This window comes from Chanos chanos, chromosome 5 (genome assembly GCF_902362185.1).
Source record: "Chanos chanos chromosome 5, fChaCha1.1, whole genome shotgun sequence".
NCBI classification, from domain to species: Eukaryota; Metazoa; Chordata; class Actinopteri; order Gonorynchiformes; family Chanidae; genus Chanos; species Chanos chanos.
Window position 1 is genome coordinate 23411022 of NC_044499.1, and position 24533 is coordinate 23435554.

At 39.8% G+C, this 24533-nt stretch overlaps 1 protein-coding gene across 1 annotated transcript; it reads right to left on the bottom strand.

Annotated features, from left to right (window-relative positions):
* Positions 1 to 1868: 1868 nt before the first annotated feature.
* On the bottom strand, positions 1869 to 22925 carry tmie (transmembrane inner ear). The gene is made up of 4 exons (XM_030774790.1): positions 22806 to 22925; positions 12125 to 12242; positions 11738 to 11887; positions 1869 to 2158 (listed from the first exon to the last, which is right to left on the bottom strand). The coding sequence occupies exons 1-4, from the start codon at positions 22923 to 22925 to the stop codon at positions 1869 to 1871; spliced, it is 678 nt and encodes a 225-aa protein (XP_030630650.1).
* Positions 22926 to 24533: the final 1608 nt, after the last annotated feature.

Below are 24533 nucleotides of genomic sequence, written 5' to 3' on the forward strand. Positions count from 1 at the left end.
TTTCCATGGAACAGCATGTGTAGAGTGACTATCAGATTTTATTTTTGCAAATTCCAGTGCACATCTCAAGAACAAACAAATGGGACACCAGCTTCAGTCGAGTCCCCACAAATGTAATAATTCTGACACGACTAATCTGTTCATCTCTTATCCTCACTGAAGTCAGGAATTTAGGTGGCGTCTGCAGAAAAAATGGAATGATCTTTTTTTATGTTTTGTACTAGTGTTTGTATCTGCACTTTACAAGCCGCGATGTGTTCAGCCATTTGTAAGTCATTTTAGCTGTTTGTATACAGTCCATATGTAAGAGGGTTCATGTGTCAGCAGACTGGTCAATTGTTAGGAAGTGAGCACTGACAGTGAGGTAAACTTGAGGTGAAATGGAGGGGTTTTAACAGCCCTGAGGGGACCTGTGGTCTGACAGTCGACTCGCTGCATATTGTTTGCCTATTCCACAGGTACACGTGCAAAACATTCTTTCTGAAAATGTTGTAAATTTTACTTTATTAAGGCGCTTTGTATATTTCCAGCTTCTGGCATGAAAGGTTGTTCCAAACCTCTGGCTGTTGGCTCCACTCTCCCTGTTGCTAAGCCAGACCTATCATTGTTGGTTAATTTCTGACTGTTGCTAAGGCAAACATTCTGTTGCTAGTTCCGAAGTTGGTTGATTTTAACAGTCGTTACTCATTGGTCATTATGCGGACATAATAAACATCCAGTGACCAATCAACAGTCACCAATCAAATATGCAACAAATTCATTGATTTAACACTGTTAAAATCTGCTCAGTATCTAGTTATCTATCTGGGATAATTTAGAAAATATCCCAAATCCCAAAATATAACCTAATAACTGAATTAATCAATGCTCCTATTGTTCAAGCAGTAAACAGTCTAACTTGTGCTGTGTCAGGAAATTACTTTTGAATTTTCAAACAAGTAAATCATTAAATAGCATATAGGTTGAATTAATAGAGCTAGATCAAAGAAAAGGTTACTCATCCACACCCCACTGTCGTGTTCTTTATGCCGATACTTGCTTGTCATTTTATAACATATTTTTCCCTTTTTTTATCGGTGTAAACAGCTTTATTTTACATATTGTTTTTCTGTCATTCTCAATCAAATATTTACATATTGTCAGATAAAAATATGTATACAGACATATCTATGATCTGATAAAGTTTATAAATTGCTTTGTTCCAGGTATGTGAAAAATTTTGATATAGTTTTATAATAGGGAGGCAGCCTAGGCTGTGTCTATATCTTCTGATATCTCATGTCAATGTTACATAAATTGTTAAATTTTGTTTTATAAGGAAAAACATTGCTGTATTAATTAGTGTTGAATATTGTATTGTGAATACTGAATAAATGAAAAAATCTTAAAATGAGCTTGTTTTTGTTGTCATTAATTAGAGAGATCGTAGTGACTGCTAAATTATTTAATGTTGAATTAAATTTATATGTGTTCTATAAAGTGTTGTTTGATCTGTACCTTTGCCTGTGGAAAGAGAAAAAAAGCTATGGTTTTACGTGGTTTCACGGCAGTTAAAGTTGCATAACCACTCCATGTAGGACGAGACTGACCTCATATCCCAGTCCCGAGTAAGGAGTTTCAGTGAGAAACTTCCTGTAGCAATTGCAAAAGAACAAACATGCCTTAAGTTTTTTCTTCTTAATTAATTAATTACAAATGCGCACACAGTAGTCCAGAAATAAGATTGATGCATATATTAATCATTCTTTTATTAACCAATTTGAAATATAGTACAAAAATGACTTGGAAAAAAATGTAAAAAAAATTCATTTGGTACAAAAAAAGTCTTTAATAAAACTTTAGCACAGAAGATTCCGCTGATTAAGTTTTCATTTTTTTGTCGCTTTCTTTGCTCCGCCCTTGGCTCCACCTTTGCCGCCTCCTTTTTCTTCACCTCCTCCCTTCTCGCCAGCTTTCTTTCCTTTTCCTCCACCCGAGTCCTCTTTCTTTGATTCACCTTTTTCCCCTTTCTTCTTACTCGATTCACCTTTATCTTCTCCTTTTCCCTCTTTTGCACCCTTTCCCTCCTTTTTCGCTCCTTCTTTTTTCTTGTCACCCTTTTCAGCATCCACCTTTGCAGCAACTGTTGGAACTTCTGTGTTCTCTTCAGGTTTAGCAGCTAGACAGAGAAAACACAGCATTGTCTATTAAGGAATTAAAATTAAAAATTACACGCAACTTATGTACAGATTCACAAAAAGTTATAGCGTTATGTTTCATTTACCTCTACAATTGTCACTGCCATTGCTAAAGCTTCTAGTATCTTATCAGCATGTCACATGAAAAGTTAAAGTTCTGATCTGAAACTTGCATAGCGACGCTGGGAGACGGTATTTAATTCTTGTTGCATTTCGGCAAGCTGATGTGATTCAGAGAGGTTCTGACTGTCAGTGACAAATTTTTCTGTTTTGTTTTCAGTAGCAACAAGTTAAATGACAATTTTATTCGATTGGAAACCCGGTCATTTGGGTACACTCTGTAATCACAAGAGGGTCTGAAAATTCATGCGAGATCCTTGGTGTACTCTGGAGTTTATTTATTCATACTCAAATTTATTCATGATCCATGTCAACCCATTTCTCTGTATTCACCATGCTTCAGAATTATAACATGTGGTGCTCCAGTACACTTGTGATCTTATAAATTCACTCCTTTTTTCCTCCATAAAGCATCTCTCTTTTTTTGTGTGTTTAAGCAGGAAGGAGATAAACCAGTCCTTAAATCCACAGTTCACTCCATACCTCTGACAGCACCTTCAGTAGGCAAGATTTACTGTGTCAGACATATACTTCAAGTCCTTACAGTTAATCTTTGATTTTTCCCATTACCGTACTGTAATTTAAATGAATGTCCAGAAGTACTGTTTGACATGCAAATAGTCTGAGCAGAATTCTATTTAAAAAGGTAATGAGTAAAATGTTGCTTCTTCACAGAATCATTATAATGCACAGTAAAACAAGAAAAGAAATAAGACATGAAAAACAGCTTTTGATTCTTTTATATCTTTTTTGATTCTTTTATACCTCTTAGCACCTCACAGCACAACAGGAGAACACAAAAACAGAGAAGAGAGATATGAAAAGAACTGGGGAAAAAAAGAGAATTATTATACAGCACATTTTGATGTAAAATGACATTGTTATTCACCTATAACTAATTGCAATTTGTGGACAAATGTCTGTATCACTAAGTTAACACACAGTCCCCCTGATTTTAGTGAGACTATGCCAGAAGCAGATGTGTCTACCTCTGTTTTCACAGGAGATGTTTTTTAACGGACTTATTGTCTTTTTTTTCCTGTTGGAAATTGTATTCTTGTTCGTCTGACTGTTTGTCTCCCCCATGGTTTCAACATATCCTCAGGACAATTTGAGACACATGGAATACAAACATCCTCTTGTTGCTTAAAAGAACACAGGCATTGAATGTCTATATGAAGCCATGAACAAGCCCCACTGATGGCATTTATCATTCCAAACATTGAGATTGGCCCTAAACAACTGCACAGCACTGGTAGAGAAATAATTAAATTGCTTACTGGAGTTCCATTGCCCAAACTGTTGATTTGATCACTGAGACAAACAAACGTCTTACTCCATCCATATTTTATTTCGACTAATTTGCAGAGAATCTCTCCATCCTAACCATGGAAATTCTTAGGTTTGTCTTTGTCTCTCAAACTGAGCACTGCACTGGCATTTTATTGAACAAGAATTTTCAGAGAGATTTGTGACTGAAAAGCAACAATAAGGTTCATCCTGGGAATTTTAGACACAACAAAACCTTTGCCTCAGCAGTGGCTTTTTTTATGATAGATAATACTAACTCAATTCCATCAAACATCCTGAACTACACGAACGAGTGCATAATTAGATCTCGTCCATCATAGACGGTTCTAGAAGAAGGGAGATCTCTGACATTGTGTGAGGACCTTATCTTTTACCAGGTGATGTCATGACAGTTTAGTTCCCACTAGGCCGACTTTTTAGAGAATGTTTCAGCAATCTGGATTAGGTTATCAAAAAGAGACTCCTGTGAGGGAATGTCATTGAGTGGGTGTTTTACTCTTTTGAGTAATGTTAAGAAGATCTTAATAGCTCTGATGTACCTGCTGTTGATGATATAAGTTTAATGAGAATTCTCTTCGCACCAATTTTCGATGGATTACATGTTGATATGACTGGAATGGATTTCGTATTTTAGTAATTGACTGATTACTATGTCATGTGTATCGCACCCCAGACTTAAACTCAGACAGTAGATTCTCTGACGATGTCACAACACAACATTTGCATCTGTCTAGGAGGGTGAAGAGCGGTACATCTGTCCTCAAAAACTTTTTAGAATTGACTGACCTCTTCACTTATCCAGTTCAAAATGTATCCATGGGATAGTGTGGAGCTCCATGCAATCTCCCTTAGATTTGCCTGTAACTCTATTGAAGTCCTTTGGATGCTAGCAGTCACTGTGCTGCAATAATGGAGAAAGAACTCTGTCTCACTCACACCCTCAGAATTTGTATGCTACAAGATCCACCCAGGCAGCAGCACAGTAGGTATTTACACATGCAGTCCACCAGTGGGCCTGTCATGCCACTGTTGTGACCATGATTTGAAAATTTGTGCTCTTTGCTTATAATTTGGCATTGATGCTAAGTGTCTTCTCAGCTTTGCCAAGGATGTGGAGATTATCACAGCCAACTGATGTTTCCAGATCCAATGGTTCTTTCCAAGGTTCAGTTTAGTCCACAATATTGCTGGGATTCAAACCTGCATTTATTTTTTTCCCCTCTTTTCTCCCCAATTTGGAATGTACAACTTCTCACAAACCTGCTGGTCTCTCCTCACACGGCTACCACCTCAGCTGAAGCGGAGTGAAGCCCGTGATGGGTTCCTCTGATACATGTCACTAATCAGTTGTTTCTCCAATGCCACGAGTTGTGCAGCACATCAAGTGACGTAACATCCTTGCAGGAAAGTGCTAGTCACTGGACTGCACCTACAGCCACAGGAGTCTGACAGGAGGGGAGGGACCCTGGCTAGCTCATCTGCTCAAAGAACACAGCAAACTCTGTTCCCCCTGGATTTTTAGTCGCAGTCAGCCCCTATTTGACAGTGGCTTAACTCGGTACGCCAGCCAATCAGCCATCTGTCCACATCTTAACCAAATGATTAATGACAGAATGACCAGGTCAAATATTAAGTACACAAATAAAACCAACCAAGTGTATGTGGGCAGTTGAAATGCTGTTCTGCTACACTGATTTTTTTTTTTTTTTCGTTCTGTTGTTCCTTGCATTTCTTTCTTTTTTTTTCTTTTTTCTTTTTATGTGCTTGATTAGAGAGATGCAATCAAGTGCTTAATGAGGTTGTTTAAATTAACATTCAATTCACTCACCCAGTATTTTGACTAATCATGAAATAAATAGTTGGCAGACATGAGGGAAGTCTGAATACCTTAATGACTGTGTGCTTGGTCCAAAATTTAGCACTGCATTTTAATGTAATGGATTGCTGATGACTGTTTCTCTGTGCTAAAACCCCTTCTTGTCTATGCTTCCCCGCCCCCCCCCCCCCCCAAAAAAAAACACACTACACTACACACACACACACACACACACACACACATATTGTTGTTGTTATTGTTCTTCTCTCTCTTTTGCTTTACTTCTCCATCACACTTGCTCAAAATCGAGCTATTGCCCATTTCTGTTTAGATTCTGTCAACACTTCCGGTGCCTACTGGTTATTCTTTGAGGTGAACTGAGACGTCTATTGTAGTCCTGCTACAAACTGTCTAAAGAGACAGAAGGGTTAAAGGTCATTTTCTGTTTGCTTTTCAACCATCACTCCTACCTTCCCACTGAATCTAAACCCTCTCTCTCCACCAACACAGAAGTTCCTCCAAAAGCCCCAATTTCACATTCCCTCTATCTGTTATCCCCCTACGTCTAAGTGGAAAGGATCGGCAAAAACACACTCCCGCTTCCCTCGCATGTTCTCTGCACATCCATTTCTCTCTGATTATACGACCCCTCTGTGACCTCTTTGTACTTACATACTCTAGCTAACATGTTCGTGTTTTACATTTTTCTTTTTTTTCCTGTACACATGGTTGTTGTACAGAACAGAAGGGATTCAAGGCACTCTTTTGCCTGAGTCCCTGACCTTATGAATACAGGCCCTGAAGATAATAGAACACATATATTTTTCTCAGCATAACAGTCTCTTGAATCAGTCATCATGGTAGGACATAGGCTTATGTGATTTTTTGCTTTTTGCCTGACACCTACGTATGGTCGAGAATAGACAAGCTACATCAGCAGAAGGTCTCTTTATCGCTGACTCTCCACATTTTATTGATGTGTTACATGGATAACCTTCATTTGAAATGAATGTAAAACAAATGGTCGGTCAATAGAGGTGAAAAAAAAAATTGGGCTGCGTTGACAGATTTCTGGGGGAGGGGATCAGAACACTTATGTTGTTATATTAAAATGGTTTGTCTTTAGCATGATGTTTCAGGGAATAAAAAACAGAAATTCAGTCATTGTTTTCTTTTCTGTCAAAGAACCAACATGTACTCTGGAATACAAAGTTCTTTTTTGTTCATTTTTAGTGGAGAAGTTATATTTCTGGAGAAGTCTTTTTCTCTATAAATAATGAAACAATCACCTAGCAACAGTGACCTGATGCTGCTCATTCAACTTTTACTAATCGTCCTTCTTGTATTTCACTCAAATAATAACTTACAAGCGTAACTACTTAACAATTTATAATAACTTTACAACCTGATCTCATGAATCAGGCATCAAATGTTAATATTTGGCACATAAGTTCATATCGTACTTTTAAAAATTTGATACATCACTTACCCATAGCCAGCCCGTATTTCAGTTAATGTTTCTCATTCTTTGCTGCATAACTCTCACTTGCATTATTCTTTCCCCTTACATGACACACTGACCCTCCCTCACACAGCTCATCATCATTCCTACCACAACATGTTGCATTGTGTCTCCATCTCATCTTTTGACACACTGATGCTCTTCTATCATTTAAAGGTCTCTTTCTGTATTGTGACCATGAGTTTCTTATTGTTTTTTTTTTTTTTTATCCTGTTCATCTTGTTTTTATTGGTTACAATTCTATTTTTTTTCTTCACTGCTACCGTGAATTTCTTGAAACACATATATCTATTAAAATCTATTTGTTATGATTGTAGTAGTAGCACTAATGATTTTAGTGGTAATAGAAGAAGTAATAGTGGCAACAGTGATACATTATTTATCCTTGACTAACACTATCCTTGACTTCAACCCAAACCCTGACCTTACCTGTTTTTTTGTTTGTTTGTTTTTTTCAATGCAACCCTTGTTTGTAGCATTTTTAAATAAAAGTTCATCTGAGAGATGATTTAGGTGAAACTGTGAACTGAGAAAGGGGAAAAAAAGAAAGAGCCTCTAATGGAAAGAGCATAGAATTACAACTATGTCAAATACTGACGTTTTTCACCAAAAGAAAAAAAAAAGAAAAAAGCATGAAATATTGACATTTGTCTATGCAACAACACTTGGTTTTAACAGTCTAAGCAGTACATTTTTATATCTACTGCAGCATAGACATTGACATATCCCATGTACTTGTCTCACATTAGTAATACAGTATGTAGCAATATATATTACCAAGGAGGTTCTTCTGTATTTGTTTCATTAGGGAAATGCAACCTATTTCAGGAGCCTAATCCACTTATCGCTGTTTCTTGTTACTTTGCTATTTTTATCAACTTGTCCTAATTTCAGCCCAGGTGTGGAAAATGGACCCCTAAAGATCTAGTTTACTTGCTCAGGCCAGTGAACCCCTTCAGGCATGCATCTTAAGTCAGAAGGAATTATGTTCCTTCGCATATTACAAAGCCTTATTCACACATATATGATTTACCTTCAAACTATATTGCTTTTGACCTGAAATCCTCCCCCTTCCTAACACAGTTCAGTCAAGCATATGCTACTGATGTATAGTCATCATATTGTCTGTTCCCAGGCTCCACAATCCCTAGCTCTGACCCTGCATTTACACTGCTCTTAAAGACAAATCCTCTGTAGGTAGTTCCAAAGAGCGTTTCAAGCGTATTCAGGGTTGGTGCCCAAATGAAAAAAACACCAAAAAAAAAAAGAGCTTGATGGACAGTAGGACATGAAACCATTCCTTTAGTAAGAAACTTCTGAAGTGACAAACCAAAGGAAAAGAACACCATAGAAATGAACTGCAAACAAACAAAACAAAAACATTTAATGGCCAAGGTCACCCTGGGCTAAATTCATAAAATGGAAAGTCTGTGTCTTCACTTTCTCCATTAAATGTGCTTGGTATCTGAGTGCTTTGTTCTTGGGTTGGAACTTTCCTGAAAATGTATTTTATTTACCATAAACTTTTTCATATAGTTTTTAGCTCTCTGTTCTTTAAGATGATAATAATTTGCCTCTTTATGATATGTCTATGAAAGCAAGCTAAAGAGAGAGAGAGAGAGAGAGAGAGAGAGAGAGAAGAAGGGAGGTTTGAGTAAACATGCAATGAATTTCATGTGAATAACACCATGGCTCTGGAGACTAGTTCCAAAGATCACCAATAACCCTCAGATGCTAGAAATTCTCAGTGAAAGCTTGAACATGTACAAGCAGAAATCTTATTAGTCTTTAAGCTTAGGAGGAGCAAGTCCTTTCATTAAAAAGACAGACCTTTCTCTTTCAGTCATGTGTGGAACACAACAGAAATGACTGACAAAAAACTGACAGGAAAAAAACAAAACTTTTTTTTATGTATAGCACACGTAGTACAATATTTTACAGTATACTGAACCCAAAGATTGTCATTTGTCCTGTCCAGTCCTGGGACATTCATTTCTCCACTTATTAAGTTGTCAGCAAGTTACACCCAAGTTTGCTCTACACACGGTAAAATGGTATTGTTCATGGATAACCTAATTAATATGCAAGCGGTCATGTCAGATATGCCCACTGACATCTTTTACATATTTGCCAAAGAATCTGTGGCGTGTCTCCTGGGTGCAGAGCAAATTCATCAAGCATGCAGTCAGTAAACATGAAGGAACAGGGACAAACATGGGCCACTTTTTACCCTAAACGGCCACACTGGAATTTTTAAGATTGACATGAAAAACCGTTAATTGAGGATATAAGCGTTTAGAGAACATGGGGCACTGTTTTTTTTTTTTGGGGGGGGGGGGGGGGGGGGTTTAGTTGAATTTAGTTCAAGGTCTTTTAGAAATGCAGAAAGCATGCTATAGTATGCACTGTTTCTGATGCACTGTCTAATTTTTTCTCATAATAAACAATACCTCATTATGCCTTAGTGAGGGTCTCCTTACACAAGAAAATAAAATGTTCCTAAACCTAACAGTTCACTGCCTATTTTTTTCCAGGAAGTTTATCATGCTCTAGCCAGGCGTTTCATTATGTCTGTAATATGGTCATAAGCCCAATAATTTGGCTATTTTCTTACTCATTCACAGTCTGTCAGACAATGCCTGGCCAACCATGACTACATGGAACATAATGAACAGACTATAAATATGCATCCCAGTCCTCCAACAGAACGACTTGATCTCACGTCTGATTGGTCAGGAAGTCATGGCCAACCAATCAGCAGCAGCTACATGGGACTTGATATAAGGTCTGTAAAGTCATGGGTGATGTTTTTCACACTACACATACCATATTCGCAATCTGCTGTGTCTCAGATATTTACAAGGAATTAGTGGGTGTTACTACTGGGCATACGAAACCTAAATCCAAACAGTAAAAGTTGACCGTCAAGGGTTGCATGGCAGTAATTGTCACACATGTGCATTGTTGGCCAATTAGGCTGATGTATTTCATAGTGGATGGGCATCCAACACACTCCACTTATTGCTTTTCACCCATGTATGTGAATGATGAAAACATGTTTATTAGATGTACGTTCACCATATAGATAATACATTAACACATCAGAGACGAATGACAGAGCATACAAATTAATTTAAGGAGTAGTGAGGGACACACTGTCAACACATGCAGCTTGCATTGCTTTCCCTGTTACATATGTCTTTTTTTTTAATATATATTTAATTTATATATAATATATATATATTATATATTTTTTTAATATTTTTCTCCATTTGAACTGAACAAATGGAAATACTCCTCCAATTTACCTGTAACAAAACTTTAATTTTCCAGTTTACCTGACACAAGAATGACATCATTTAAATCTTTTCTACCAAGCTGATTAAAGTGGACAAAGGAAGAGGAAGTAGGTGAAGAAGAGTGAAAAAGAGTGACAGTAAAGGAGGGCAGAGTTAACCACGCTCAGTTTGAGCAGAGGGATTGGTGAGTGGCTCCTCCTCCTCCCTCAAGACAGGCAGCTGGGCTCCACCCCTTGCCTGCACCTGCTCAGAGACTGTCTGTAGGGCTGTTGTGTCAGGCATGGCTACGATTTGAAAGGAAGGAAGGAATGAGGGAAGGAAGGAAGAGAAAAAGGAGAAAGCAGATGAAAAGGAAAGGACAAGGACAGTCATCAAGAAGACTTACAAACTTTGATTCTGTGCTGTAAGATTCTGCTCGGATGGTATGGAGCTGTGTTGTTTGGGATGAGTCTAAACCCAGTCCCACGGGTTGTTTGGTTAAACTCAAACTCCATTTGGGGGAAACTGTGTTTAAGGTTCTGTGAATTCCAATCAAAATCCTCAAAACTCATGTCATACTGTGGCTGCTGATCTTCGATTGAGACTACCAGGAAAAACGAATGTTTTATCCACAGAAATTGATAGGAAACAAAGGCTTATATACTAAGGAAAACCCGAAGGAAATTCATTATTCGTGGCATATGAGCAGATTACTAATGATGTTTTTATATGTATTAAATGTTAAGTGGCAGGAGGTTTGGGAATCCTCGCTCTGCTAGTACCATGAATTGTGTCTGAAATAGGGCTCTACATACTGTATGCCTACGTGCATTTCTTTGTGGTCAGCAGTAATATTCCAATGATTCTACAAAACAGTGAAAACTGTTTAGTATCCTAATTTACATTCCCAAATGAGGCAAAATTGGATGTAGTGCTATCAATCAAATATGAATGACACACCATAACTCACATAATATTATACGAAATACAAACCACACATGCCTCACTCATCTGTTCAACTTAACTGTTTTTTTTTTCATTCACAGAGTGTGTACCCTTCTGGACCATTACTTTCGTTTGTTTACATTTGTTAATATTTGTTAATATTTGTTTTTACACGGTATGACAACACGGTGTTTTTGTTTTTTAACGTTTAATTTTCTATAGCTTTATCACATACCAAACCTTCATACTGATAAAGCATGCTTAATACCATTTTAGACAGCGCCATGGTTATTATAAGGTAACACACAGGTATGAGTCAACAGTGTACAACCTGTCACGTGACGCATCAGTTGACAGTTTGCCCTTGGTGACCTTCAAACCATTAAACTAGCAAATTCTCAAGGTCAAACATCAACAAACCCCAGCTGCCAACTAATGACTTAAAGGGCAAAACTGACTTGTTGCTTTAGAGGAACTGAAAATTACTTGTGGACTATTCTTGTAAAGATATTAGATATGAGTCACGTTGTGTCGTCATTAGGTAAAAAACACATGCTGTAGCTCTTACCTCCTGGTATCTCCGTGAGCTCACTCAGAGGGGGGACTGTTTCCAGCGTGTTGGCATATTTTTTTGCTGCCTGCCTTTGGGCATGTCGTGCCTCGATCTCTTTCTTTGTTCGGGGAATTCGGCATTTGAAGATGCAGCAAAGCGTGATTACTGTGAAATGAGAGGACGAGGCAGGGAGAGGTCACGTTTGATTTTTTTTTTTCTTTTCCAAGAAGAGATATCTGCAGTAACCCCTGTCCTTGCTTGTTCAAGACATCTTTCTGTATCCCAATAAATGCTTCCCAATCATTCCTCATTACATAAACATCAAATAGAGCTTATAGTTTTACTGCTTGGAAAAAGACAACTTTTAACCAACACATGTTGACAAGGCTTTGCTTAACCTACCGACTGCCAGAACAAACATGGCAAAGATTCCCACGACTTGCCATAACCGGAGACCCCAAAACACCACAGTCTCTGAAGTGACTGGATCTGGTTTCTTTGGTGGGGCTGTGGGGAGAAGCTGAGATAGGACATAGGAAGCATAAATAATGATGAACTCTGTTTTGATGACAATGTGAGACAGTGAGGCCATCCAGTGCTTTTTAACGATCCACAGGATGGTCGTAAACATTTAAAAGTCATTTCTTTCAAAATTAGGTCAGTGGTAATATTATGCATTTCATTTTCTATGTAGTTAAGAAAATGGCCACCACAAAGTTTCTGTTGATACAGACATTATTATGATTTAATGCAGATATTACTGAAGATCTCAGTGTACTCAAGAAATTGAGGTCAAGCATGAGGAAAATTCACACTAGCAAATAAATACAATTATTAAATGCCTGACAACATCTCTATGAAGTATTCAGTCAGTCATCATGAGGTCAACAAGGATGTCCTGACATCAGCAGCAACACCACCAGAAATTACAATTTATTTACATTTACATTTATTCATCTAGCAGATGCTTTTATCTGAAGTGACTTCCTAGAGAAGCAGAATACAAAGCAAGCATTAAGGGGCTGACTGTGGCCTAAGTTCTGTCAGTATCAGAGCAGACACAAGTGCACGAAAAGCTGAAGGAAGTAAGAGAGTGAAGAGACAGATAGAGACAGAAACAGGGCTAACAGACCAGGGCTAACGGACCAGGGCTAACAGACCAGGGATAACAGACCAGGGCTAACGGACCAGGGCTAACGGACCAGGGCTAACAGACCAGGGATAACAGACCAGGGCTAACGGACCAGGGCTAACGGACCAGGGCTAACAGACCAGGGATAACAGACCAGGGCTAACGGACCGCGGCTAACGGACCGCGGCGGGACAAAAGTGCAAGAGAAGAGGCAGTGCTAATAGTTGGGATGGTCTGAACAATGATCAACACAACAACACTTCTGCTATGACAGTTGGTCTTTGGCCCCATAATCCAAAGTTATAGTGTATGTTTTGACATATAATAATGTCAAAAACCAGTGCTGAGTAATACCCCTCATAACATGCCAGGAAATCTACTGATGACATTGATGAGGTCTCTCTGATGATCACTCTTCTCTCAGAAGTTCCAGAGAAAAAACAGAAAACAGAGAGTAAAAAAAAGAATACCTTTTCTCCTGGAAGCTATAGCTCATTGAAATTGTAAGGTGATACAAAAAAAAAAAAAAAAAAATCAGTAGAAGAAAACATTAGAGCAACAGAAAGCCATGTGTTATTATGAGCCTCTGAGCAGGGGCAGTCCGCCACAGAACAATGACAATAGACATGATTAGAGAAAGGATATACTGCTCTGATTAAATGAGGCACAAAAAGAGTGACTCATCCATGATAGAAAAAAAAGCAACAAGGCCAACACAGTTGCCACATGATAACTGCCGCTGCAGTATCCAGTGGTGCAGAAAAAAACAAACAAACAAAGAAAAAACCCTTTACACAACATGAGGGAAAAAGCATGTCAGTATACATCAAATGTGATAATGAGGCTACGAGACAAACAAAATCCAAGGAGATAGACACCTTGCTTGTACATATTTGCTTGCTGGGAAATCCAATTTCAGGAATCCAATGCTCTATGTGTGCACCTTCATGAAGCTCTGCTGTGAAGAATCAATCAAAGGGATCTTCCTAAATGTGTGAAGGGGGCTCTTATAACACACACACACACACACACACACACAGCAGTGTGGAGGTTTCACAGCAGCTTAGGGCTGAGTGTGCATTTAAAGCAATGGGCAAACCAACACAGCAGGGACTCAGTGATTATCTGAAAATGCATACCATTCTCTTTAGGTCAGCAGTCTGTAGTGATATACAGTATCAACTGGATACATTCAAAATACACCTCCAAACTCACTTCTTTCACATGCCAGCCGCTAATTTCACTTTTACTAGTTTGTGTACACAAACACACACACACACACAGACACACACACACTTACATACAGACATACAACATAGCACTTAAGTCATTCATGGTCCTGGATTCTTGGGGCTAGCTCTTGTATACCAAGAGGTGCTGTTTTAAGACTCTGCTCTTTTGTAAGTGGCTTTGTACAAAAGTGTCTGCAGAGAGACTACATGTGAATGTCTATAACTCTGCCCATATTATACTAACACTGATGCTCAAATGGTATGATAACTGTCAAAACTGAAACTTTCATGGCCTCTAACTACATATCATTAGCCTTATTCATTAACATATCTATGACAACTTCATTTTCTCATTTTCTTCAGTTTCTGTGTGATTCAGCAGAGAAATCAGAAGACACTGATTGAGACAATAAACAATATCATTCCCCCAAAAAGGGTAATTTTCAATCAGAAAGAGTCAAGTAAAGGTTTTGGGTTCTGGGAATACCATATAACTATTTACACCATCATCACTGTAAGAAAATGAGAGGGTGGAACTGATTTTTTGTTGCATTTTAAAGATAAAATGTTATATTTTGTCCATTTTATAAATAGATCCTTAGACACACTAGATCTGTCCTCAGCAGAAAGTTGATTACTATTGAGTTTTTAAATCAAATCACATGATGCTAGGCAGGGAAATGCTTCTGGCCCTCGGCTATGCCTGTCCAGTACACTGTGCCTGCCTAACACAGTCCTCTGCTGGTCTGGACAGTAATGTTAAGATGGTGAGAAAATCTTAAGTCTTATCTTCCAACATGAGACAACTTCTGACCTACATCACTGAACGATGCAAATGCAAACATATCTAATCTCAAATTACAAGAAAGAAAGAAAGAAAGAGAGAGAGAGAGAAAGAAAGAAAAAGAAAGAAAGAGTAAATAGTGTAATGGCACTCGTTGGCAGAAAATGCTTTGTGTTTTGGAAGGGAGACTACTATAGAACTGGCTGAGCAGTCATCTCTGCTAAGAGGGTCTATTTCACACGAGGAATGGAAAACAATAGTCCACTTATTGGGCTTTCTCTCCACCTCCAATCCCCCCCACCCCTCTCTCTCTCTCTCTCTCTTTTTCTCTTTCTGCAGGTGTTCTTCTCCCCTGTCTTGATAGGTCAGATAGTTGTCTGTAGCAATGCTGAACAGAGACAAGATTCCTGCCTGTCTTGGCAGAGAATGCTCCTCCATTTGTTCCCCTTTATAATATTTATCACATTCATATACACACCTTTACAGTTAATATTTTTTTTTATACATTTACTTTCAATGTAGTGTCTACTCCTGTGTCCTGTCTACTCCTGTAAGCTGTTTCTAATTGAAGTGTCTCCTTGAATTCACACAGAAAATATGTCTGCAAAATACAGTAAAAAATCTGATTATGTCAAGTAACATTTTCTTATGTTGTTGTTCTGTAGACTTTACACATGTCAAAATATCTAAATTAAATTCATTTTGGTTCACGTTTGGTATAGAGATAAAACAGTCTCACTGTTGCATTTTACTACAGGGATTAATATAAAATTGCACAATGGACAACGACACCTGGTGTAGTATAAAGTAGTGCCTGCTTTTGGTTGATGGAGGATTCAGTCCTTAAATAGAGCATAGTGGACATGCTGAGTCATTTTGACTGAAGCTTTTAGCACATACAGCGTTTTATTTTGAACTTGTGCAAAAAACCAATTACATGGCGAGGCATTTGTGCCACGCTAATCCCCACTCATGTTGACGGTTGTCATGTCACGTTGCTCTGCTTAAGGGTTAGAGTCTGCAGAAAGTCTTTCAGATTCCTGGACTGTACACCTCCCTTACAAATTACACAGATTTACTTATGACATTGGAATATTTAGAGATGTTTTCAAACATTTGCCAAAGAAAAAGTTTTTTTTTTTTTCATTAAATTCAATTTTTTTATTGTGGATAAAATGTCAAGTTAATGCAAGCTACCTCATGTTAAGTTCAGGCTGATTGCAGTTATGAATTGAAATAATCATAGTCTTTTATTTATACAGTCTGACAGTTGGGTTCGGCTGTTTCAGATCACAGCATTGGAATTTCATATAGGTCAGTCTGAACTCTTCTCATTGCTGTATGGGTATTAGCTGTGGGATTACACCAGACCCTTGAGCCAAACAAGATGGATTTCCATAGTGTTCAAAAGATTTAGACAAACCAGGCACACAGTAACACCCAGTAGGCGATTTGCTATTTTTTAACAGGGTTGAGTTTTTTGGACTGAACACATTATGAAACTGAAAATGTGAAAATGACATTTCAGAAGTAAGAGCTCCAATCAACCAACACAGAATATACATACAACTTCACTGATATATATATATATATATATATATATATATATATATATGTGTGTGTGTGTGTGTGTGTGTGTGTGTGTGTGTGTGTGTGTGAGTGTGTGTGTGTATGTATGTATGTATGTATGTGTGTATATGTATGTATATAAACTGGGAAAATGAAAACACATAGCTTTTGTCAGTGCTACCCAGAGACTTCAATAAATAGATTCACTTCTGAAAACATACTAGATTTCAAAAAAAGTGATGCTACCACCTTGCTACTAGGAAAATTTAGTCTAAACTAATAACTTTACTACTTGTAGCAATTCTACTGCTCAGCTAAAGACTTTTATGACCGAGTCTCTCGGGTCTTGTGTCTAGCCAGGCACCTCTCAGGTCTTGTGTCCTAGCAAGGGGTCTGGATAAGTTGATGGCAGGTCATGTGAGCTGCCTCGCCCTGTCTGTGGCCATTCCAAAATGAATGCCAGCTCTGGGTATGCCTGCTGGTCCTAATGGAGTTTAGAACTAATCAAGCCACTGACTTCTTCTTTGCCCTCTATAAAGAGCTCTGTGGTCTCCAGAGGCAAAAGGCTACATGGAGTGAAGTAAAGAAACTCCTAAGATAAGTGTGTTGTAAAATTCCCTGGCAGGGTTTTTTCTTAAAAGTGAAGCACATGGGTGAATGGAGGTGAGTGGTTTTGCCCTCTGGTGAGTTGCTCATTGAGCAGAGGTGCAGTTAGATTAAGTTTTTTTGGGTCAAGTCAGAGGATGTGGTGCAGGTATTTAGTCTGGCCAAAGTAAGGGGTTAGCACAGACTCAGATCAAGTGCAGAAAGGGACAGAAAAAGGAAAAGAGAGAGAGAGAGAGAGAGAGAGAGAGAGAGACCTGCTGAAACTGCTTGAGCATTGCTTGCTCTCTGCCAAGCTGTCTCAAGTTTTTATAGCATTATTGATTGCAGCGGATTTGTTCTTTCCAGTCACAGCTGGGTGTGGCCAGTCTCAGTGATGATGGGGCTGTCCAGGCTTCCCATTCTCCATTCAGACAGCTGTCAGTGCAGACCTGATCATGGGCCACTGCTCATAGATATAAGCAGTGTTTACATAACCAACACTGAGTGTTACTGCGTGTCGAGAGAGCTGCACATAATCCCTCTGCACTGATGCCATGAAGGTAAAAACAGGAAATGACCAGAGCCGATGGCATACCCAGGAGCTCCCGTCCCGTCACACTCCAGTTCCTCTCTGGGTCGGTGGGGGCCTTGGGGTAGGTGTGGGACAACCTGTTCTCTGGCTTTTTGCTATAACTTCCAGTCTGTTGCATTGAGGCTATGATGAAGAGATCTGCCCTTCCAGGGTTGGACAGAATAGGAGCTGTAGCCAGATCTTCCTGTAGCGTGCAGATGGTGGCCAAACTATTGGGCAGTCCACTGGAACAGTAGCCTCAACACAATGAGTCGGTGCATGGGATTAGTGGTAGTGTGGGCAAAGTCCTCATCCAAAATGAGCCCTCAGAAGCTCCTCCGGGTCAAAAACTCCTCCACATACAGCTGGCCTGGGTTCTGGCTTGTTGCTGAGCATCATGTCATTTCTAATTTATGAGTTTCAGTGGGTACACACCCATGTCTCTGGACATGTCCCAGTAGGTTAACCCTAGCTCAGTGCAAACTGGGTCAGGGTTCAAAAGGTCACCACAGCAATGCCTAGTACAGCCGAGTACAGTGAAAAGCCATGGTCCCTGTTCGAGCATGGACAATGTATCTTTTACTCTGTACGTCAAGGGATCTGCTGAGCTCGATGGACCCAGTGGTGTGGCCCACTGCAGCATCATAAGAGGGTATGGAGTGAGAGTCTGTCCTTATCCCTGTATTAAGCTGTGGGAGAGCCAATTAGCCTTCAAGAATCTCCCAGGCTACCCCAATCCTCCCTCCCCACCTGCAGCTGCTCAGCCTTGGCTCACTGTCAGGTTATCAGCTGGTTTCATAAATGCTTCATTACCTCTTACCACCTCAAACGAAACTTCAGCTCCTCTGTGCTGCTCGCACAACAGAACCATGTCAAGGTCCCCAGTCATAGGCCATTATGCCGCTCTGACTACAGCCCACTTGCCAATGTAATTAATGCAGTGTGATGTTCAGGAAAAATTGTATTCATGAAAACATGGCCATGGTCATCAGTGGAGAAAAATAGCACCTGCCACAAGATGGCCAATTTCATAGCCCATTCACTATCACTAGCAAGTCAAAGAAAAATGCAGCATGGCCGTAGACCCTTTCCAACTATCTGTGAACATTTATTTGGATGTTACCGTTTATTGTCACGTTGAACATTTCTGAGAGGGATCGTGTACTGGGACGTTGATGGGTAGGCTGTGCCTTTCAGTCCAATCACCTCCCTCCAATGATGAGGAACGAACCAGAATACTTCAATGAACCGGTCAAAGAGTGAAACAGCGCTGTGTGCATTGATGATTTTAGACATGTTCGATTTGTTCAGGTTGGTGTGCATACCCCCATGCCGTGGCTTGGCTTGACAAATCAGAGTGGCTGTTCAGCCAGTGTTGTGTATGACATTATCATTCTAATGAGTAGCTTGAAGAAAAGTGTTTATGTCAGTATGTTAGGATTGCTGTGATGCATTACAATATTTTCATACATTTTCATACAGTTTTTCATTGTCTTCCTTAATTCACTTAAAAACCATACATACTGCCACTGAGGGAAACTGCATGTGATGTATTATGCACAGTTTATGTAAACTTTTGAATTACACTTTGTAGGCTGAAAGTGACATCAGATAAAAGATTACAACCAAATTCAAGAGATGGTATAATATTAATCAGTAGGTAAATTGCAGTACGTTTGTTCATTGCTTTGCTCTTCTATATATGTCTTTTTACAAACATGCTGTTTAACTTATGTGCAGAGATTAAAAGAATAAAGATAAGGTTGCATAGCACTTGGAAACTGTATGCTACACTCACAAATGCTCTCCCTGTTGCTGCAGAAAGTTCCAGAAAGGGTCACTATCAATGGCTATCTAATTAAAATCACTCTAGTAACAGCACAGGTTTTTAGGAGCTGACTAAAATTAAATAAAGCAAGAAAAATTATGCTGTATCGGATAGCTCATGACAAATCAGCCCAGTATTTTGAATGACATTCCTATGAATCTCCTTGTCAGTAATCAATACTAAAGTGGGCCCATAACAAAGACTGTAAGAGTCACAGGTGAACAGTGAGCTGCATACAGCCAGGACACACGATAGATTAAAGTTTGGCCTGGCTAACTCCATGTCACATCACAACCAACAAGTGTGTTCTCCAAAGAACAAGAAAGGTGAAAAGGATGAATGGATGTAAAAATAACCATTAAAGGTCAGGGAAAGAAGAAGTTAGGGGTAATTTTCTGCTGTTCCCTCTCTCTCTCTCTCTCTCTCCCTCTGACGATTATGCTCAAAGCCCTGAAAATTTTAGAAATGGGTGGCAGTGTTGAGCAACTTCATCTCTGTGACACTCTTGACTTTAATGAGGTTTTTTTGGTCACAGGCATATCACAGACTCTAATGAGGACAGTGACTGTTCTGTACTGGGGAGGTGGGCAAGGAGCACCTGCTACGCATCCTGGAAGCTTTTATAGGCATTGGAACGAAAAAGCGTAAAAAGACTGTCATCGAGGTCTTTAGGTTTTATGATAAACTGCACCTCACCAAAAAACCTACCCGGGAGTTGCCTGTATTTAACAAATCTTTACTTATTTAACAAGAAGAAGAAGAAGAATTCAGGCTTTTCTAGGCAGAGCATCACCGATCTTTCGTTCTGAATGAAAATCTAAATACTCTTTTCTGAGTTTTGATAGGCTCCTCTGAGACATTCTTCCTTAAATGAATACACTGCTTCACCAAGGTTGCTCTCACACACTTTAGACAGACAGAGCTCTGTTGCCTGGCAATGGAGTTCTCTGTGTGAACTGTCTACTCTGCAAGTACGATAAAATGATCCACAAAAAAGGATCGATTTTTTAACTGGACATGTGACCTAATCAGCCAAGTAAATCAGAGATATTTTTGGATGATGAGATGCAATCTCTATGGGCTCATAGAGAAATCTTGGTAATGGATTTGCCACACCTGAAACATTTCTTTGATCTGAAAACTGTTTCGAATCATTTATAAAGGTATCATTTATAAAGCTTTATCGACAGTCGTGACTGATTTTGTTTCCAATTCAGTCAGGTTACTTCATGAACATACAAATGAAAAACCAGACATAATTTTAATGTGTCAAATGAGATAGCATTTTAAAGGAAGAATTAAAAACACAATTGACAAGTATATAAAACTTTGACACAGAGACCCTGCAGGGGCAAAAGCTGATTGATGGTGCATAATAACCCAGGTCTCCATATATCCTGTAAGACAGCTGAGATTCAGCAACGACAATGGTGATGTGCTGTGACTCAAATACTTATGCCTCGCTGAAATTCAAGACAAAGTAATCATCCATTATTAAATCTGGATTCAAAACACACACTCCTATCCTCCGCTCCTTCTGTCTTTCTGCACAACTGACATCTGAGATTTCATGAGACTGACAGTGAACAGTTAAAGAATGAGACACAGGCTATGTGTCCTGCTAACCAGTCTTGAGAGATTGAGTCTTGTAGAAAATAGACAGTGGTCATAAAAACTGGCATGGTGGCATGAAATTAGTAAACAGTGATGGCTGAGCAAACATGATTTCTGATGGGCTCTCGCCCTTAGCTGATATTCGCAGTTTACTTTTCGCTCAAGTTCCCTTTGAACAAATGCGACAACATAATTGTTCTGGCGTGTTCATTTCCACCCGATATTTCCTTCTGATAACAGATTTCTCTTGAACATAGCACGTGTTCTGAGTTAGCCTGAGATGCACTGCTTTCGAAATATCAGCAAGGTCAAAGGTTTTGGTCCTTGCTACTCTTGCCCTACACATCTCTGGTTTCAGCTACGCTACTGGCAAACTAGCACCGCCCACTGTTTCAATGCATGACTCTACTACTTCAATACAGAGTGAGACAAAAATACATAGCAGATACGACATGTTTTTTTGTTGGTGGTGGTGGTGGTGTTTTTTTTTACCTGTATCTAATACCTGATTCTACATGTCGGTCATTAAGTGGGTGGAGTTTAGATCCATTATGGCTCCTGCTGGGCAGATTGGACACACCTGGGCTTAGTTTCTTCTAATGAGAGTGCATATAGGCATGGGTGCATGAAACTAGGGATCTCCACAGGGATCTGCAGTGAGCTCATTGGAAGAAGCAAATGTTAAGCAAAGCCCACCTGAAATGTTTATTTTTGACATTTTGTTCTTTGCTGTGAACATGCTGGTAACCCCTGAAGAACACAGTTTGAGATGTGGTTGCAGAATGTTAACATCAGGAAAGACATAGAAGACATTCCATTTTCCTCTTTTATCTGATCAAAAGTCTCTTCCGTTTATCCCCTGGAAACACAAGTTCACGGCACTCACAGATCAGAGGGTAATAAATCATATTTATTATAGGGAAAAAAAAGAGAAAAAAAGTCGGTCGATATTACCTATCTGAGTATGCCTCCAGTTAGAGGTGATATTGACTTCAGCTATGCTACATGCCTTGTTTGAGATTAGATGGGATTTGGAAAATGTCACAGTCAGAAATCCCCAGCAGCTTTGCATTGTTGCTCTTTCGACAGTGTGGCATCTGCTTAAATGGTTCAGACGCATCTCACACTAAAGTGATTCAAACGTTACATGTGGAATACCTTAAAAACGCAAAATCTTTGCTCAGTTTTCATCTCCTAACAGTCTGAACCCCAACACAGTCCACATAATTTAAACACAGCCATTGTACTGGAGTGTAATTCTCCCCATTATCCACCAAAAACAAGGCAGAAATGGTCAGTGTTACAGTTATGGTTGGCATCTCTCTTGCCTAAATTACGTCCTCACAATTATTTTCTCATACGATTTAGGACTGAGGAAGTTTTCCTAACTAATTTGTGTGTATGGAAATAAAACGTCTTGTGATTTCTAACTGTCATTTTCGATAAGTCCCAGTTGGTAATGAAAATACTGCAGGGCATGCACTGGTATGAGTATTGATGATTGCCTAGCATCTTTGTTTCCGTTCAAATTTAAGCCTTAGACCTCGCTATGCTCAAAACTATTTTCACTACACCTCATTGAACGTAAACTTACGACTGCATTCTAACGGCCATTACAACTCCATCAAGCTGAAATGTCCAGAATGATGCCTGAGAACTGCAGTGTAATAAAATCCAGCGAGCCGTTTGCAGAACCTGTTTGCCAAGAACCAGCCAAGCAACAGTTACACCTCAGAACTGTGAGACGAAAGATGGTTGTCGGTCTTACCTCTGGGTCAGGGATCTGAGCAGACACGGTGAAGACATAGTGCGAGACCAGTACAGCCACGACGCTCACCAGCATTGGCACCAGTGCCGCAGGAGGACTCATAGGCCTATGTGTCGCCATTATCCCTCGTTTCTCTCCCTCTCTCCCTGCCCCCTCTGTCTCTCTCCCTCTCCCTCTCTCTCTCCCTCTCTCTTTGCTCCTCGCTCGTATAACAGACACAGTCACAATGGTTCAGGTGATTGATGGTCAAACACACACGAGCGGATGACTCCCTCACATCTGCCTCTTTCTCACAGCTCTCCTCTCTTGTTTCCCCCCTCTCTCTCCTACGCAAAGGCAAACATGTTCTATCCCCCTCTCTATTTTATTTCTCTCCCTCTCTCTCTTTCTCCTTCCCTCCTAGTCGTAAAGCCACCCTGCCTGTTACAGGTCATTAATTAATTAATAGGAGCTGGTGTGGTTTACACCCAGGGCTGCGAGGAATACGAGCAGGTTAGAACAACAAGACAGAGGAAGGGAGAGAATGCAGCGGAGAGCTCCCTGGGAGGGCACTGTGGAACCAAGAAAATTACGTTAACAATCAGAACCTAATAGAGTATGGCTGCATTTTATTCTGAGGAGACAGGGCTTCATGTTGCATATTGGCTTTTGTAACTTAATACCTCAGAGAGCTGCTGGCATTGGCTTATACTGTTCAACACCTAAAAATGTGCACACCTAAAAATGATATTGTCAGAATCCCAATATTTGTGTTTTGTTTTGACTGAGCAGAAAGGAATGCTTCATTCAATATGTTTGGTGTATTTACATCACTTAACCAAGAAGAAAAGACAGAAGTGGGAATCCATCAGTCAACTCGGCATAATTTCCCACATCTATTCATGGCTTTGGTTGTACAGACACAATAACAGAAAAACACATTTGTCCATGTTGCATTCACTCTGTGATGTGTAGCAGCATGTGCCTTGGAGACAGGCTTTGGCATGCGACGGCAGGGGAAGACTCTTTATGAAACCAAATAACACAGAGTTACGTAACCACCAATCTCTATGTGTGAGATAGACTCCTTCTGCTGCTGAGACTGGCAAGCTGGAAAAGGCCCTCCCCAGTCCCCCCTGACCACCACCACCACCAACAACACCACCAACACCCCCCAACACACCCAGATTAGACACAGGATCCTACAGAAGGTCAGATGAGGTCATGCAGGGGCCGTGATAAACAGGGTCTTGTCAGTTCTAATCACTCCTGCCCGGATCAAGCCCTCATAGGTGATACAGTGATAGAGAGACAAAGGAAAAGTCAGCTTACTGAAGATTTCAGAGCCGTGTCCCTCTGAACACTACTATCAAAGGTCCAAACTCCACTCTGATTTTGCCTATGCTTTTCTTCTCTCTTTTTTCCCTCTTCAAAATTCTTTTTTTTCCAGAGAGTTAAAGAGCCTGACCCGAGAATGAATTCACATGGGTAATAGCCCAGCCTAATAAAAGGCATCTATTCATTGGAAAATTACCTGACTGCTATGCTGATTCTGTCTGCATTTCACAGATACACTTAAAAATCCTCCACTATCCCGGTTGAGATGAACTAGTTGTGTGCGTGTGCGTGTGCGCGCGCGTGTGTGTGTGTGTGTCGGGAGGGGGGGGGGGGGGGGTCATGATTAAGTCTGCATTGCGGTAAGACTGAAGTCGCACTAAATGACAAACCATTGACCAATATATGACTGAG